The 20,468-nt window shown below is 30.0% G+C and overlaps 1 protein-coding gene across 1 annotated transcript in view; it reads left to right on the forward strand.

Annotated features, from left to right (window-relative positions):
* The window catches only part of LOC139425804 (uncharacterized), a 62,969-nt gene extending 44,042 nt beyond the window's left edge, over positions 1-18,927 (forward strand). The window contains exon 3 of the mRNA XM_087162163.1: positions 17,593-18,927. Coding sequence (XP_087018289.1) covers positions 17,593-18,927 — 1,335 coding nt within the window. The remainder of the gene's footprint in view (positions 1-17,592) is intronic.
* The last annotated feature ends 1,541 nt before the right edge of the window (positions 18,928-20,468 follow it).

Below are 20,468 nucleotides of genomic sequence, written 5' to 3' on the forward strand. Positions count from 1 at the left end.
TCGGCTCCGCAGTCAGGCACGCTAACCACTCGGCCTCCTGGTCGGCAATTTCTTTAATTTAGTTCTACCAAATAAACTTCTTTAATATAGTTCTAACAAAATAATTGTTTTCTAACGAAACTTAATAATTTCTTTTTCAATTATTTTTTTGTCAAAATATATACTTTGAAAAGTTTACTTAATAAGCTGAATCAAATGAAATGGAATGCTAAAAAACAAGTAATTTTTGCAGTTCAAACAAATTTAAATATTGCAAATTTAAAGTTAAATTTTATATTTAAAACCTGCTTTTAAAATGAATATTTTACTACTAATTAAACGCATAAATATTTTTTTAAAAGTCAAATTCAGTAGAGCGCTATCTTCTTTACTACTTTTTTATTTTTCTTATTTCAAATCAAAATTTATTTATCTGATTTCATAATGCAGATAAACTTTTAAAGATCATTCATTATTTTTCGATATTTTATTTAAGAAGCATTTAATAATTATCCAGAGAGTTAATTATTACTTTTACTTGAAAAGCAGAGCAAACCAGGTGAAATAATTTAATGACATTGGTGTGCTAATGACTAATACATATTTATGAGAGTTTATTTTCAAATTCAGAAATTTTTGCCGACTGAAAATGAAGCAATTTATATGCGCATGATTAAAAATATTTTTTTAATGAACAGTTTCTTTTGAAATCCAATAACTTATTAAATCATTTATATCGATTGCTAAATCGGTTATACGCAGTCTTGTAAGAAAGCATATACTTGATGTTAAGGAAAAAAAGAATGTTTTCGAAATCCATCAAATCACTACACTGTAAAAAATAACTTTAAATTCCACTTAAGAAAAACGTAATTTTCACTGAGAATAAATTGTTTGAATGAAAATACAGGTTTTTTTCTGTTTTTATCCGTTATCCTCGTATTGCAAAAAATTCCCGTTCACGACAGATTTTCTCTGTATTTTTGACGGTTTAAAATAGTTTTGTTGACAAAACGGTTTTTCTCTGCTTTTTCACTCTAAACTTAAATGGACTAAAATCAAACTACTCAAATTATAGTTTTTGCCATGCCTTTTTACTTACCTGACGATAACAACTTTTTTTTCAAATAATTTTAAGTTATTTTCCACAATCGTTTTTTTCAGTAATTATTTTATGGTTTTGAATAGCGTATGAATAAAACTGCTTTTCGATTTTATTGTCTAACTTATGTTCTACCTGATTATTATATTTCTTTAGATTTCTTTAGTTTTTGGTAGGTTAAGTTGACAGATATTTTTATATGGGTTGGCCACTATAGTTTTAAACGTTTTTGTATTTAACTATTATTTCAAGTCTTTTAATATAAAAACAGTTTAAGTTTTTTCTTTTCATTGAGACACTACAGTAACGGAGCTGGTTTGTTAAATAACAGTGCTTACCTACTAAAAAACAGCGTCTTTTTTTAAATAACAGTATTTTTCTGAAAAAAAGAAATAGTTTTTTACTGCTATGAAAGCTTGTAAGTTTTTCCGCAAACTTAACCGATTTTTTATATCAATGTAGGAAAAAAGACGGAATAAAGACATAAAAACTAATTTGATTGCTTGACTAAATTTTTGGGTGCCGGGATAGCCTGGTTGGTAGGGCGCTGGGAGCATGTCCGAGAGTTTGTGGGTTCGAACCCAGCCTGCCCGAAGACTCCCCGTGTAGTTGGTGACTGATGCACGTTAAAATTCTGTCCAACCATTCTAAACCAACCAAATTTTTGGTGTATCTTTTAATTGTTATTAGCTCTTTTCTGTTAACTTCTGTAACAAAGCAGGTTCTAATGTTTTTGTCCCATTCTTGTACACGTTATTCATCAGATTTCAAAAATATTTTCGCTGCTATATTATTTAAATATTAATTAACGAATTTAAATAAAAAAAAAGTTATTTTATTTTTGACGCAGGATTCTAAATATACATAATATAAGGATTCTAAATATACATAATAATCATTTTCATGAGCTTGAAAAACTGAGTTTATTTTTGTAACAAGTCAAATTGTTTAATGGGAGTTTCTTATTGCATAATAGTTTTTATTGAAAATACGATACATGGTGCGATTTCTTTACACATATTATTAAATAAAAATATAACCATAGACTAGACTTCGGCAAGCACATTGGTTATTCTACAGTTGTTTATTAATTGAACGTTTAATAGTAGTTAAAAGGTTAGTAAATTCTTAATTTTAACATTTGTTAATCGTTAACTGGATAATTGTTTGTTATCAAGATTTATGGATAATTGTTTGTTAATTGAAGTGTATGATGTTTTAAGGATAAATAAAGTATTGTGAAGTAAACCTACTTAATTTATAAAGGTGAAGTTTTCGAAGGAAGTAAGAGTGTTTATTCTGTTATAAGAAAGCGTAATATTGTAAAAAAGTAAGCGATTTTTACTCGTGCTTTTAAAAGTAAAACTGTATTTAAAATCATATATTAAATCATATATAAACAACAGTAAGTACATTGGGCTACTACAGCATGTTTAATTAATTGTAAAGCTTATCAAATTAATTAGTTCAATTAAACTTTAACCGTACAACGGTCATTAGTTTCTAAATAAATATTTACTTTTCATGCTATATATATATATATATATAATCAAAGAATGAATAACAGATCACCTTTCAAATTTATTTTAACTTCAGAAAGTGTTTGATCGGCATTTGTGAGTGTTAAGTATTAATTGTAATTACAAAGTAATTAATTTAAAAATAATTAATCTGCTGATTCTGAAAGTTTTTATTTTAACCAAAATATGTGGTGTTACACTTTTCGTTGTCTATTCTCCCTTCCTTGTTCTAAATTGTCACGACTTTAACAAACCCCTCCCCCCTTCGTGTGTCCTGTTTCATATGATTCAACGCACAAGGATAAAAAAAATCTGGTAAAGTTGCCGTACTGTATAGTAATGACGTTTCTGGTCACAAAAACCATAGTACAGTGTTCAAACCATTTTTTAAGTAATGTTTCTGTTCATATAGTAATGGTTTACTGGAAACTCTGGTTTTAAAATTATAGATATTAATACCACAAATTTAGTTCAAAATTAAGTAACTGAAAAAAAAAATCGAATAAATTGTTTTTAAACCATGCTGTAAGGTATCATGATAAATTACCCAAATTTTATCACTTATTGTAAGACCATATTTTACTGTTAATTTTACCAAATCTATTACCAATTTGTGTTTCTACAGAGCTAGAAACATGGAACATTTTGTCCTATTCTGGCGGTTTTGACTACATTTTTTTCTCAGTATATGTAATTCATTTAAAGAAAGAAGACAGTCTACAAGGAAATAATGATTTATAGATTATTTTATTTTTAGAATTCATTGATTAAATAATGAACTTAGAGAAGCTTTATGCATCTGCGAAGAAGCCTCGAACATTGTTACAATTCTACATCACTTGAAATTTCATTTAAAATTCAGTTAAATATATTTCCAGTTTAGAAAAAAATTAGGTTAATTGTAAATTTGAATGTTCAACGCAAAAATTGCTATGTGTTCAATATTTCGGTTCCACATAATTTAAAAAGATAAATACGAAATATTAGTTTGAATTTTCGTTTGACGAAATGAACTGGTTAAACATTAAGAAAATATTTCTTTAAGTCAAACTTAAACTCAAGCAAAAATAGCTATCTGCTTTAAAGCTTTAGAAGAATTATTTAGTTCCAAATGTTTATATTTATTCATATAAATAAAGATTTACATTAAATGTTTCATTCGACATTTTTATTCCACATTCTACATTAGATGATATGTTTCATTCTACATTTTTTTGCTGATGGTAATTGTCTCTTTTGAAAGTAAATTATTTTATTTATGTTTGGAGGAAATGTTTTAAAAATTTGAAATGAAGCGCTAAGTGACGTGTGAGAAAATGAAGTTTGCTGCAATGAAGTCTTCCAATTTACCGTATATTTCACTTTAAGAATTTAAAACAATTTCCTCTCACGAAGCTTTCTTTCGAAAAACATTTCTTAAACATATTAAGAGCAAAAGCGTCTCTTATTTTGACGTCATTGAAAAGAATTATGAATATAAATTGTGAATTGATGACAAAAATCAACAATGAAAAAGACAAGACAATTTTTTATGCTAGTGACATTTTTATAATAAATTGCGAAAGTTCTGATAGAATTATTGTTCTGTATTATAATGAGATTTTTAATAAAAAAAAATCTTTTGATTAATAATTTTGTTTACATCGCAAAATTACATGCGAAATTTATATTTTTTCGTGCAGGTGAATTGAAACAAAACGCGAATTACCTTATAGTCTGATAGTGGTGCCCAAATTTCATTAAATGTATTAGGCAGTCAAAATGTAGCGGCATCTATCAATAGCTATAAAATAATGGAGGTAACCCTAACATAGCTACTTAAAAATTTGTAATAGTTTCGTAGCCTTAAAATTGGCCGTCCTATATGCATGTGATGCAAGTTTGGGAAGACGGGGTCAAGAATGGAGGATAATTTAAAATTGTAAGTGTGAGAAACAAGAATCGAGCAAGCATTTCCTCGCGCTGAAATAAGAGTTGAATTTTCAGCATTTTCACTTCAAGGAACACAACACACAATGGATAATAAATTTTAAACAACAATAAATTAAATATCAATAAATTAAAACATTACTGTCTCACTATTTCTTTCATTCATAAACATAGCTATTTAATTTTTTTAAAACTAGGAGGCTTTGCCCCCTTCTCGTTGGCGCTCGCCAACCCCCGGAACTGCTTTCGCAGTTCATTTCGGATTGCTTCGCAATCCAATGCTCGCTTTGCTTGCTCATTGGATACGTTCTTAACGTCTAGCTTTTGCATACTTTTTTGAATACATAAGTTCCGAAAACTTTTCACTGTAGAAAATTCTAAACCTGTACATTTCAATATTAATTTGAAAATGCAAGCAGTTCACCTATTTTTCTTAATCACACTATTCTAAATTTCAGTTGTTGAGAAAAGTAACTGTTGTAAGTTTTGTTTCAAAGTCTTTCCCACCAGAGGGCTAAAGCCATGTGTTGTAAAACAATATGAAATAGTAGTCTGCCACTGAACGCCGGATGTAAAGCATCGGCTTTGATGAAGATAACTTTGTATTTTTAATTCTCTGAAGGGAGCCACCCTAATAATATGGAATTTGTAAAATAAATGTAGATATTTTTGATTGTTGATGAAGCTGATCATTTTGTGTTTTCATCAGTGTTCAGAAGCAGAACAACTATAAGTTTTTTATTTCATCACAAAAATATGAAATGTATAAAAAACAAAGAAAGGAGTAAGAAAATGAGTATAGTCATAGAAAAAGTTAAAATTATAATATAGTATTTGTCAGTTAATATAAAACTTTTTGTTTAAGTCATTTCTAACAATTCAAATTTCTCCGAGGCAATTCTAAAGTATAAATTAAAGTAGTATTGTTAAGTTTAAACACAATATTTTTAGTTTTGATGTCAACAATACAATTTAATTTTTCACAAAAACAATTGCTTCCATTGTTTAATTCAATGTCAACAATTCAAAATTTTATGAGGCAACTCTTAACCTCTAAATATTACTTTTTTATGTACACATTTATAAACGTCAGTATTCAACCACAAAACAAATTAAAGTCCTCAAATTTAGCATGAAGTTGTAAAATGTAATGAAAGAGGGTCATAGCAATAATAAAAGTAGAAGTAAAGTTAGTACTGTAAAATTAAAACAATATTTTTAATCAATGAGCCAAGTTCCTTCAAGAAGCAGTTGTAGAAGTAGGTTGTTTGTTTAAAACTTTTTATAGAATTTCTTTAAAAACACAATTGTTAATTTGGGCATTTGGCGATACAGCACTTTTAGAATTAAAGGATTTGTTACGGCAAGCGCTCAGGTATCATAATTTTGATCTAGTTGCGCTTCTATGTCATTTTGATTTATGTTGCTAAGTTAACTTTCAAAAAATTCTATGGCTGGCAACAGCATTTTTATTTTTTAAGTTGTTTATTTTTATTTCTTTAAGAATTCGTTCTTTTTTTAGTGAAATGTTTTTTAACTTAACAGAATTCTTTGCCGACTGATATATAAAGAAAATAAAGTAAATATTTAAGTGTTGTGAAAAGAATCTTATTTAGCTGTGCAAAGTACTTCAGACAAAATTTGGGAGCCACGTAAGAGAATTATGTATATTAGATCAGAAACACATCATTAAAAGGCAGAATGCTTTGGTGTTTTCAAAACGTAAGCAAAACAAAGCAAACGTTGCCACCGGCGGAAAAGAAATACAGCCAAAATTTGGGAGCCACGTAAGAGAATTATGTATAATAGATTATGATTTAAATCTGTGGTAATGTTTAGATTAATATTTGGCACATTTTTAAAGGGGCTGCTCATTACTCAACAATGTAATTCAAAATATATATTTTTACAGTAACTCTTTATTTTCTTCTTGCGATTCTTCTTTTTTCTTACGATTAATCTCTAATAAAAACAAGTTTAACAGTAAACATTTCTTAATCAATCAACTACTCTGCAAGTATGAAATTGAAATCATATATTTTACTTTAACATTTAAAAACAACTTTAAAATTTAAATATCATACCCGGCCAATCAATCAAGGATGTCTCCTTATACGTAAAATACTGACAAGATGATAACAGAATTAGATAACATGATGCAATCATTATTAGTGTAAATGCCTTTCGCTCCATTAATTTGATTGCCTTCTCTAAGCTTCAGAATGATAGGTTATTCTGCAGGATGGTAGAACAGCTCATTAGGTTTATCCTATTTTACTCATTAGCCTAAATAAATGCCAATTAGAAGTACCGAGGGTAAATATTTGAAGATATTGATAGGGGGATAAATTTATTTATCTGTTTCATGAATTTGAAAGTTTTGAAGTTCCATGATTTAAAGGAAACTAATAAAAGATGTATAAGTATAATACGCTTTATATGTTAAAGGAAAACTCATAAAGGATATATAAGTATAATGTGCTTGTTATGTTAAGAAAAATTTATAAAGGATGCATAATTATAATATGGTTGACATGCTAAAATGAAACTATTAAAGAATTTATTAGAATTATTTATTAATATGCTTGATATGTTATAAAAGAAACTTATTAATGATATATATATTTATAATATGTTTGATAATGTAAAAATACTATTTGCTTCGAAAGTTTGAAATTTATAATCTTATTAATATGTTATTAATTAATCTTATTAATTCGAAGTTTAAATAATGTTAATCTTTTCACTAAGAATTTTATTAAACATATTTTTAATATTTTTTATTTTAATTCTCTTTAATATCATTATTTTACATTAGTTTGGGACGGGCAAAATGTGTGAAAAATATTGTGTTTAACATTTTAATGGATGATGATTTCAGATTTTAATAATTGAGTATAATTTTATGAACTATGTCATAAAATGTTTAGGTTTCTAATATTTCGATTCTTTTTGAACTGCATATTAAAAAAATTCTTTTCGGCGAACCAACCTTAATAAAACCATTCCATTATTGGTATTTCTTTATTTAATTAAAAGAAAAACGATCCTTTAAGAGTTATTGGCTATTAGGGTCATGGTTTGTTCTATAGTTATAACACAAACCGCATGGTGGCTTCGTAGGCTTCTAGTCACCACCGGAGATAGAGCTCTGATCTTTCACAATCTCTTGTTTAAATTCTTGCACCATTACGCCCTATTTTTCTTTGTGGGGAACCAAAGTAAACAGTTAAATATTCATAAAATTTAAGATTTTAACAGCTAAATACTTGCACAACAAAAGATCCGTCAACTGTCCTTAAAATGATTATGACGCGTTGAATTTAGTTTCATAAGCGAATGGACCTGAAAAGTTAAATAATGATAATCGTTAAAGAGCAGTATAAGCATAAGTAATTTGATACCAAAACATTAAATTACTTATGCGCATACTTCTAGCTATTATAGCTATTATAATAAACTGCTATTATAGTGATTAAAATAGGTTCTTACAATAAATTGTTTTAACATTCAATTTTCTTATCTTCAAGAAAATTTCTTATCTCCCGTCTTTGAAAATTCTAAAATTTTTATTTCGTTTAATTTCAAATATTTAAATGATTTTATCAATTTAAAATATAATTATTTAAACAACATTGAATGAATATTGAATGTATATCTAAAGGCAACAAAGCCGTTACTCATTTGGCAGTATCCTTGGGGCAGTGCTGCTTAAAGAAAGCTACGAGATAGGTCCAATTTTTTTTATTTTGGGAATATTATAATATCACAAATTGAAATGTATTAAAATTTACAAAAATTGACATTTTTTTTTAAAAATAAGTGTTCAAAAAAGTCTTCTCACTTATTTATGAAATCTCTGAAACACGCTAAGCACTCGTTTAACTCCCTTTACATTTACCGAAAGTCTACTATAAAGGAATCGGCCGAAAAATCTATCAAACAACAAATTTTTTTAAAACAAACATGCAAATAAATATCTGACACGAAAAGAAATTGGTGAAAATGATAATAGATTTTCAAAAATATACGTCAAATCGTTACAAACAAAATAGTAAACTTCCAAGAGATTTCTTTCATCCTTTCACTCAATTTTCCACATCAAATTGCTGAGTCAGAACGTGACGTGATTTCTGTCTAAGCAATTTATCAGTATTAGCCTTATTTCTATATTTCTTGGACCATAAAAGTTGATTGGTCTAATTTCATTATAAATCACTAAATATTGATTTTTTTCTTTTTCATTATTTTCTTGATTGCGCTCTTTGCTGTGTTAATCATGAACGTACTAATAATTTAAGTTAGCGGTATCGATATATGTAACAGCAATTATACATTTTAATTTTATGAGTGTGGTGTTTCTTGAAGACATAGCGGTAGTTTTCTTACCAATTAATTACACTGGAGAACACTTTTTTTGTTTTCTCTTGCATGAGATTTAACAGATTTCAGATATTTTCGTATAGCTAGTTTCAAATCTGTAAATTCTTTTAAAAAGACATTTTTTGCCTATTTTTTGTTGAAGTGCACAAGTTTAAAATGATATAATATGTCCTTTTATTAATATATATTATGTAATATATTATATAATTAAATAATATATATTATATAACAGGGGATAATATAAATATTGCGACAAACTTCTGGGGGAGTTAGGGAACATCATCAGGATTGAAACTGCATATGAACTCCTCCTTAGAAATGCCATGATGTGCCGCTAGGAGCGCTTCCCTAATTTCAACTGTTTTTCTTTGTAACTTTCAAACAGGTCGCAAAAGGGAATCACCTATAGCCATGTACAATGAAATTTCTGGGCATGTATTCCTATGCTATTTTAATCCTGATGATGTGGCCTAACTCTCCTAGAAGTTTGTAGCAACATTTATGAGAGCCTCTGTAATATGTAACATTATAATCTTGTACATTTCGTCAAAATATAGACTAAGAAAGTCAGTAAAAATTTGTAGATTTAGGAGCAATTCATTCCGGATTTGAAATCCCCACATCCGAATTAGGTAAGACCAAGTATTGTATAAATGCAACAAAAAATTTGTTTCCCAGTGTTATCTATTTTAGCTTTTTCACTTTTAGACAAACTTTACTATTACTAGCTTTACCATTTCTGCAGGTAATTAGGATGTCTAGCGTATTTTCGAAACTTATTTCCAGCGTACAGCATGATACATTTTCATAAACCGGTTAATATAAGTAAAACTTTTTTTTAAGTCATCTCTTAAAACTTTTTCTCACTTTAGTAAAATCGTGTCCTTAAGTTCTGTATAAAATATTTTATTAAAAATAAGAAGGATATTGATCTTTTTTTTCGTATTAAAAATATAGAATATAAGGATTTACATTCTATGGTTCGCTACCACCAATGGTTAGGAACATTTACTAGACATTCTTTACTAGACATTTACTAGACAAAGCTTTTCGTGTTAAATAATGGACATTGATTGAGTCGTGGTGTTGAGTCGTATTTTGCTACATAATCCACGGAATATGATTTAAGTGGTTTAACTGGTTGCGCCATCTATCGTGAGAGATGGTAAATGCTATATATTCTGTGCTTCGTACCTCTATAATGCTTCCATCAATGCATGAATGATAGTTTATTGTTCTGATATAACCAATTGAGCAGAGCAAGAAATTGAAAAGTTTTCAAGCATTGAGGGAATTGAAATATTGTGGTCCCAACGCTGGAATTAGAACCCTCGTTCAGTTGGTCACGAGATTGACAGATTAGCACTCTCCGTTAAAGTATGAACCCCTCTTAAATGAACTAAGTGGATTTATAAGGGTGGCATTGTTGGCACGAATAAAATTCAGGTTTATTAACCGTATCTAGATGAAAAGAGTTAATTAACGATTTTTTAACAGCTCACAGTTTGAATTCTTCTACATATGGTAAAAATACAATTAAATAAATTATTATTTAACCATTTTTTCATAAAAATTTCCAACAGTGCCACGTAAACATTTATCTTGATGATCACCTCTGAAAAATATATTATATATTTAATTGTTTTTGGTTTGAGGATTTTAAATAAGAGCGTGTAACATTTAGCAGTTATTAGCTCAGATTTTGGTAAACGTTTTCTCTTTTTACTTATTTAAATAGTAATTTGCAATAAATTTACTAATATAAAGCATTTTGAAGAATTAAATAATATTTTATTATTATTAGTGATTTAGACTTACACTGTACATTAACAAAGCTTTCATATTTATTATGAGCATCGAAGTAATTCTTACTTAAACCTGACACGTTTCAACCAAAACCTTATTCAGGAAACAGTAATACGATAATGGTTTGCTTAATTCCTCCTGTTACTATTACATTAATGGAATAGCATTAATGACAATGCAATAATGGTGACTAAATCTTTATCATTTCATGTAGTATACCTTAAGGGTATGCATATTTTATAAATTTAATAGAAGGACAGCAAAATTAATAAAGTTTTTCTTATGATTAAGAAGCAATAAAATATTTGGAAAATATTATCATAAGTCTATTGAAAAATTTATAGCTTTAGTTTTTTATTTAGGTTTTAAAAAAACTATTTTTCTTTTTGAATTGCATGTAGAGCTTCTTTGCATAATGATGGTGTAAGAATTACTTTAATTCAATTGAGAAGATAGCTTCATTTTACATCTAAAATAATCTAATGCATTTCGCAAGCATCAGATCTGTTAAACTAAACAGATCTGTTAAATCTTTACTAAATTAAAACCATTCGTCAGTTGTACGCTTATATAACAGTTCAACGTAATGCAAGAGAACAAACTCGAAGTAGTTTATAAAACAATTCAACGTATATAACAACGCTTATAAAACAATTCAACGTAATGCAAGAACAAACTCGAAGTAGTTTATAAAACAATTCAACGTATATAACAACGCTTATAAAACAATTCAACGTAATGCAAGAGAGCAAACTCGAAGTAGTTTATAAAACAATTCAACGTATATAACAACGCTTATAAAACAATTCAACGTAATGCAAAAGAACAAACTCGAAGTAGTTTTTAAAACAATTCAACGTATATAAAAACGCTTATAAAACAATTCAACGTAATGCAAGAGAACAAACTCGAAGTAGTTTATAAAACAATTCAACGTATATAACAACGCTTATAAAACAATTCAACGTAATGCAAGAGAACAAACTCGAAGTAGTTTTTAAAACAATTCAACGTATATAACAACGCTTATAAAACAATTCAACGTAATGCAAGAGAACAAACTCGAAGTAGTTTTTAAAACAATTCAACGTATATAACAACGCTTATAAAACAATTCAACGTAATGCAAGAGAACAAACTCGAAGTAGTTTATAAAACAATTCAACGTATATAACAACGCTTATAAAACAATTAAACGTAATGCAAGAGAACAAACTCGAAGTAGTTTATAAAACAATTCAACGTATATAACAACGCTTATAAAACAATTCAACGTAATGCAAGAGAACAAACTTGAAGTACTTTTAAGAGATGTCTTAATGCCCCCAAAGATAAAAGTTACACTGTTATTTGCCAATTACTTTGAAATATGTAAGTTTATTAGACAAGTGTTTAAAAGACAAAATCAAATAGTTAACGATGCATTCGCGTGGTATTATTTCTAACACGTATCGTATCTTTATTACTAATAATAAAAATATTTTTAGAAAAGAATATTTTTTAAAGAAAGATATAACGACAACCATAAGCACATGAAGAAACATTACTTTCGAACAAAAATAGAAAATATCACATGTAAAATAAATTTTCATTACTCATTATTATATTGATCAATATATGAAGTTATAAAATATTATTGTAAGTAAATATCTATGAACAAAAACCATTTTAACTTCCATTTTAATACGTAAGAACTAATACTTCATTTCAAAAATATAAACTGCGTAATGTTTATTTAAACCAGGGCTCGAAAAAACACAGAAATTTTACCCGTCCCCGAGGACGGCTTGTCCAACAATGTACCAGTCCTCCTTTGAAGCTAACCCGTAGCTTCTAAATTAAAAAATATATAATTTTCTCTTATTTATTACAAACATTTATATAAATTGCAAAATGAATTAGTAGCTACTAGGATTACAAATACTAGGATTACATTATACAGTAATAAAAGAAATACTAGGTTACTAATAGTAACCTAGTATGTATTTCTTTTATGAAATAATTTAAGTGACAAAGGTCAAGTTATCTGGAGTGTCAATTTATTCGAGGGTACTGCGTTTTTTAAATTAATCAAATATGACGTTTGCCAGTTCCACAATTAAGCCAATGATTTACATAGGTTTCTGCACAGAAATCTGAAAGGGGTTTTCCATTTAGGTAGATGTTTATAATTGAGTTTAGCGTTTCTTGCTTAAGACCAGTATGTAATGTTTTTTTTTTTTTTTTTGTAAGTTCATTGCTGAAAAGCCCCTTTCAACCGCTGCAGTACTCCCAGACAGAGAAAACATCAATTCCACCATGCGCAGTATGTTGCTGTATTTCTAGATTAGAGAGTCATTTTAGAAGTGAGGCGCTAGACTCTTGTAAGATAGCAAAAATTGGAAATGTATCACGAACATTAACGGGAAAATGGCCGTCCGCGCGGAAGTTGGATTCAAGAAATTCGTTGTCCGCGGGGAATTTTTGACCGCCGAGGACGGGCGGACGGGCTGCTTTTCGAGCCCTGATTTAAACCATATTAATAATAGGAAAAATCAACTTTGATTTAAAATAGACAAGAAAATCAATGATAAAAAAGTTCAATTCAGACAAAAATGTCAATAACAATGTCATAATAGGGCAATCATTAGGCATTTGCCCAATACCGTTCAGTTACAGTAATTTTGTGTGATAATGGTTTTTAAATGTTTTGAAATTTGTTTTGAAAGTATAGATTGCGAACAAATTATGAGTTTATTAACACCCTTTAAAGCAGTGTTTCTTAACCTTTCTGATATAATGGACCCCTTTTAAAAATTTTTAAGAAGTCACGGGCCACCCCCCTGTGAAAAAAATAATTGCAAAAAACATCAATTATTAGAAAACATTTAATTTCATTATTTTAATAGTATACAAAATTTTTAAAATCAAAATTTTTAATGTGAAGGTTGCTGCTGTATTTCCTTAATTAATAAATTGAATTGGGGGTGGTTTTCGACAAAGCGACGTGCATATCATGTTCAACATTCAATCGATTTGGATGTTATGTTTCTATTGTCACAAGTGTGGAAAATCCCTCTTTGCAAATATACACTGTAACAAACGGAATTATAGCTGCCATAGCTCGCTTTACAAGCAATCGGTAGGCTTCCAAACGTTTTAAAAATTAGGAGTAGTCAGCGGACCCCTAAAATGTAACTCATGGACCCTTTAGGGGTTCATGAACCACAGGTTAAGAAACCCTGATTTAAAGGTTAAAAAAACACTGTTAAAAATTGCATAATTTTATGAATAACTCACCTATTTGAAGAAATTCAAAGGCATAAGTAAAAAAAAACTTTTTCTTTTCCTTATTGTAAATGGATGTAGATTTAGCTTTAAAACGCGCACATTATAAAACAATATTTTTTCACAATTTCTATGATTTTTTCTCACATACAGCATAACGTTGAAACTTAAGTCATAAAATAAGATAAACAAAGCATAATTTCAAAATTTAATGAGATTAAAGTAATTTTAACACAGAAAAAACGTTTTGTCAGTAATTTAACGCTCAGTGTCGAGAATTAGTTTGCATTAAAAGTAAAGCAAACAATTAAGTTATATTATATTTTACTAGTCCCGTGTGAGAGGAAAACCCAGTTTAAATTTAAAAAAAGTCCTTGAATAATTATGCAAGGTAATAATAATTTCAAAAAAATAAAAAAACGAGGCTTTTCCACCTTAATTAACTCCAAATGAATTCTTTTACGACTTTCGGCACTTTTCCACTTTTTTTTCAAAAATGCATTTTAAAACCATGCAAGTAAAAATATTTCTTTTCTTAGCAGAATAAATGAATATTAATATTTTCTTAACTATTAAAATCCTGTTTTTAAAAACTCTCAAGAAACAATAACTCAATTGACAATCCAAGACTTTTTAGAAAAAGAGTATTTTATGTAAATTCAGTTTTTTTTTAACCTGTTTAATGTATTTGCTTAACTAATATCAATTAGTTATAATTACCTTGTCGAAAAGATTTTGTACTATGCATGAAAAGTTGCATCTAGTTTTTTAAACGTAAAACTAGACATAGTATATTTAAAGATATAATTTTTGTATTTAGAGTTTGAAAATAAAGCCGATTTTTTGCGTTACTACTTTTTTCTTTTTTTGTTGTGTTATGTTTCCGCTAAACATAGTTTATATATTAAGCTTTAAAAATAAGTAACGATCTGGGTGCGATTTGTTGATTAGCAAGTAGCAAATTACTAGTTAAAAAAACAAAGGCTAGTTACAAAAAGTCCCAGTAGCAAAAATTGCTAGTTACTTCTGATGGTTTCTGACGTTTTTAAGAAGATGTTATTACAGCGTGTGAATTTCGAATTTGAATTATCACTTTTTGATCCTTTTGATTATCTTGACTATCTCTAACTATCGTTAATCCTCATCGTACTTTCAATTTGCAACGATTTTGTCAAAAATTCAGCTTATTGTTTGGGACTTATTTATCATAGTTTTGGTGACCTCCACGTGAGTTTTCAAGCTTCAGTTTTTTTAATATGATACTATTGCGACATCCGAAAATCGAATATAGGTTATCACTTTTTGATACGCATGATTTACAGCTATTCTGTCGCAAATCCACGTCGTTTTCTTACATTTTTTCGGCAGATATTTTAGCTATTTTTCGTTTATACGGTATTTTATGGAATCATCCGAACTCTGACACTTTTTATACAATACTATAACAACACAGGAATTTCAAATTTTACTAAACTTTTTTGTAACCTACGATTTTGTAACGATATTGAACCTACGAATTTGTAACGATTTTGTCGTAAATCCCCCTCATTGTTTGGGTGTTATTTATTGATTTTTTAGCCGTTTTAACATGGTTTATTAAAAATGGATTTGTTTTTACTATCCAGTGTTTTTTTTTCTTGCAATAAAGCAAAACAATGTTTCTGTTGAATTTTCTACTTCGCAAAATGTATTGCAATACCGCTTTAAGAAATGCCTGCATGAACCCTTATTTTACTAGAAAAATGTTTCAACGCTAGCATCCTTTGCTACAGATTCTGAAAAATAAATTATGCCTTAGCCACGACTCAATCATGCATTTGATGTGTCCGACAACCCACACCACTCTTTATTTAATAATTGTATTTTGTAATATTTGAAGTGCTCAAAATCATTTCAAAAGAGTCTCGGGAGCGTTTTAATCCCTTCCTGAAACATAAAAATGTCTGCTTTACTGTTACCTCTGTTCAAACCATTCTATTTTGTTTCTGATAGGTTGCGTAAACTTTAATAAATGCATTAATTTCTTATAGATTTCTAAAATTGACATACCATTTGGCTCCAACCATCATACTTTCCAACCAAATTTAGAGCCATATTGAAAATCTACTAGTTAATTATAAGTAAGAACAATCAGATTGATGATGGGAAGTAGGCAGATGAAAGCGTAAAAGGGCCTCATTCCAAAATTTCATACCTACTTCATGTTATCGTTATAACATATGTTAGTAATACACAGAGAAGAAAAAAATAGAAAAATTACTGTATAGTATGGTAATGGCATTTTTGGTATATTTAAACCCCTCATTTGGTAGTTTTTCCATTCGTATGGCCACGGTTTACCAAAAATTCTGATTTTTAAACTTAAAATTCTTATTACCACTCATTTAGTAAAAATACGGAACCGGAAAGTAAATTTAACCGAACAAATGGTTTTTATGAAATGAGCTAAAGTATCATGATAAAATTAACAAATTTCACTACAATTACAAAATATCGCATATAATAAATCCGTATTTTTATTATTAATTTTACCAAAATCATTACCTAAGCACTTAGGCAAAAACTACATAGCTTTTTGGCGTTCCCATAAAGCAAGGTTACACGTTAAATTTACCAAATTTTGGTTGTTTTGACTTTACTTTTTTCTCAGTGTATCATCATTTCACTTTATTAATAAATAGTTGTTTAATAAAATGCTCGAAGTGGATAATTTTATACAATTACAGAACTCCAAAGTTGTGTACTTATAGCGAGCATACTACATACACATTACAATATATAAAGATTACTTTATAGGTTACATGTCTGTAATTTTAAGTCTTATCATATATATATGTCACGGCGAAAGACCGAAATCGGTGGTTGTTGACTTTCACCGGTGAATGTCGACAAACACCAAATACGTCGGTGAAAGATCGAATATTTCATTACATTCTTGTACATTCGGACCCTCACCGGTGTATGTCGACAATCACAGATATGCTTTGGTGAATGTCCGAAATATTTATTACATTCGATTTTATATGAATTTATTCGTGGATATAATTACATTTATTCGATATTTTAACCTACACTGATGTTCTTCTAAGGTTAAGTGCCACTGCCCGGTATACTTTTGCCCAGTATACCCTACACTGATATTTTTTTAAGATTAAGTGCCACTGCCTGGTATACTTTTGCTCGGTATACCGTACACTGATGTTTTTTTAAGGTTAAGTGCCACTGCCCGGTATATACATTTGTCCGGTATACCCTACACTGATGTTTTTTTTAAGGTTAAGTGCCACTGCCCGGTATACATTTGCCCGGTATACCCTACACTGATGTTTCTTCTAATCTATCGTCAGTAAGTATTACAATATAGAATAAATATAAATATATCAAATAAATATAATAGTATTAACGCATAAACTAATATAAACATTCACGGACATTCACCAAAGCGACTATGTGATTGTTGACATTCACCGGTGAGAGTCAGAAATAAGAGTATTTAGCAAATATTTCGGATATACACCAAGCGACTACGTGAATGCTACCATTCTCCAGATGTCGGTGTTTCACCGTAACATATATACGAGAAAATTACTAATTTTCTACATATAGAAACAGTTAATCCCACACCTGGAGTATCTAAGAACAGATATCATCACGTTCTATGACAGACTAAAACAGTTCAGTAGAGCCACGTGGGGACTTAGTCCGAATATCTTGAAATTGATATACCTGCAGGCTATTGAAAAGAAAATCATTTATGGTGCCTCCGTGTGGTATAAGAATAAAGTTAAAATAAACCAGAAGCTCCTAACTATCCAAAGAATTCCATTGCTCAACATCACTAAATGCTACTCTACAACTAGCACGGAGGCACTACAAATACTTGCAGGAGTCATACCTATTGACTTAAAAATTAGAGCAACTATTTCGATTAAACGACATACCTGGTCACCAGAGGAATTTAACGACAGCGATTATCAAACAGATGAACTTAGAAATTATATCCCTTACTCAGTCCCTGTGTATGACCCTACGAAGTTAAAGATCGTTAGTAGGGGTTTCGGCTCACCGAGGGGCGTTGGCTACGAGTTCTACACTGATGGCAGTAAGAAACAGGTGACCAATGAAAGCACAGGCGCTAATGAAGATCGGGTGGGTTGTGGTTTCTTGGTGAAACTGGATAACCATACTATTTACGAACAGACCGCACGTTTAAATAATGAGTGTAGTATCTACTCCGCCGAACTTACGGCAATCAAATTGGCTACCCTTTGGGCAAACAATAACAATATTGAACAATACACTATCTTTTCTGACTCAAAGTCCTCGTTGCAGGCCCTTGAAAACCCAACCCCAACAGATCCTCTTGTAGAAGAAATTAAGGAAATTGTTCAAAACAAACAATGCTTATTCAATTGGATTAAAGCCCACTCGGGGGAGCCTGGCAACGAGGAAGCAGATATTTTAGCCAAAAAGGGCACCTTATTGGACGGGGTGGACTTTCACTACACCATAACAAAACCCCAGGTCAAACATAGACAGAGGCAGGTCAGTAGGATTTTATGGCAGGACAGGTGGAGCAGCTCTGCAAACGGGAGACACACACACTATTTGATACCTACAGTTAACGAATGTTTTTTATCCAGCGATTTTTACTTTAATCAGTTTTTAACTTCCCATGGTGTATTTGGCGATCACCAAGCTAGGATGTTTCAAAAATCCTCCGCGTGCAAATATTGCGGTCACTATCAGACTATTAAACATCTGATGCTTGACTGTCAAAAATTTGCAACCATTAGGGGAAATAGTTTTGACAGAAGAGGCGACATAAGATCTTGGTGCAGGACTAATAAACAGAGGCAAATTATTAAAAACATCATTAAACACACCCTGGAGGACGCACTCGCCCCTGATGACATTTTGGATCCGCTCTACACGAATTAATCTCAGTCCCGGTTGTTGGGCTGCCCGCCTGTTCGCTTCCCGTTATTTTGACAACGTTTTGTTGTTTTATCTATCTCATTCGCTTTTTAATTCTGTTTTAATCTATTTATTCACTACATTGTGCTTTTTAATTGGCTTATTTACATTGCCTTTCCTTGCTTTGCAAATTTTAGCGTCTCCTTTTAATTGTATTTGATAATTGTTTGTTTTACCACTTTACTCTCGGAGCATTTTAATTATTTTACTGCTGTTGCCATCAGACTCTGTAATGTTTACATAATGTTACTCTGTAATGTTACTTTTTCGTATTTTATGTACTTTTTTGTTTTCTTGATTTTAATAAACATTTACCCGTATGCCCTAAATTGGGGCAGGTCGGGGTAAATATTTCATATAGAAACAGTTAGTTTATCTAATGTTTATAATAACACGAATCCAACAAATTGATACACCACCACATACCCACACTTTTATCTCCTTACATTGGAATGCAAACCTGGGATTTTAGGTACGCACTGTTGTTACACTGTCCGCATACACTTGATGCAATACAATAAAGAAGTTTTAATATTTTTTTTATAAAATTTTTTTTCTAATTGTTTTTTCTATTATATAATGTGTATACCACTAAAATAAAGCCATCTTGATTTTGTAATGTGGCATGTTGACAGGACATAAAGCGAGCCAGTTACAGAGAACCATATATGTTAAGAATGTCTATTTACAAATATTTATAAAGCAGAATTTACTTCCTCTTCTATTTAAGCAGAAAAATAGAATGCGTAAAAAGGGACGGTAGGAAGTGTCCTATCGGAATAAAACCACAATAGCCAATATATTCATTATGCTTTCTTCTTTTTTTTTAATTGAAATATACGATAAAAACCCTCCCTAGTAAATAATAAAGACGCCTGCTGGCTGAGCGGTAGCACTGTCGTGCCACAGGTCCCTGGTTCGATCCTCGGGCCGGGCAAGGTTGACTCAGCCTTTCATCCCTAATGATCGATAAATGAGTACCAAGCATGCTTGGGAACTAAAAACTGGGGGTTTCGCGTTCGGCTGACCACCTAATCGGAACATCTGCTCCTGCATCCCAGAGGTCAAGAAAACTGAAATGGACGCAGTAGGCCTTGGCCCTCTAGGGGCTGTCGCGCCGCTGAGTTTAGTTTTAGTAAGTAATAAACATATAAGGGGACCCAAAACGTGAAAATTGTCAAAATTTTCGAAAATATTTTTTTTATTTCATTGAATAATTTAAACTTTCTTCTTTACAACGATACCAAATTTCTTTCTTTCCGATTAGTTGAAGTATTTTAATTCATTTTTTGAAACAGCCAGGTATGTCAAAAAATTCGAGCAGACGAAATGGTTTCGGTTTGAATGCAGACGACATTTGACATAGCTTCGATTTAATTTCGCTTCAAATTGTATAATAAGAATGCAGCTAATTATTTTTACTTATTTTAGCTTTATTAGATTTCCATTTATTTAAGTTAAAGATTGCTATACTTTAACTTTCACTTCATAAACTCTATTTATCT

The sequence above is a fragment of the Parasteatoda tepidariorum genome, chromosome 4 (genome assembly GCF_982258835.1).
Source record: "Parasteatoda tepidariorum strain Cologne lab strain chromosome 4, Ptep-v5.0, whole genome shotgun sequence".
Classification (NCBI taxonomy): Eukaryota; Metazoa; Arthropoda; class Arachnida; order Araneae; family Theridiidae; genus Parasteatoda; species Parasteatoda tepidariorum.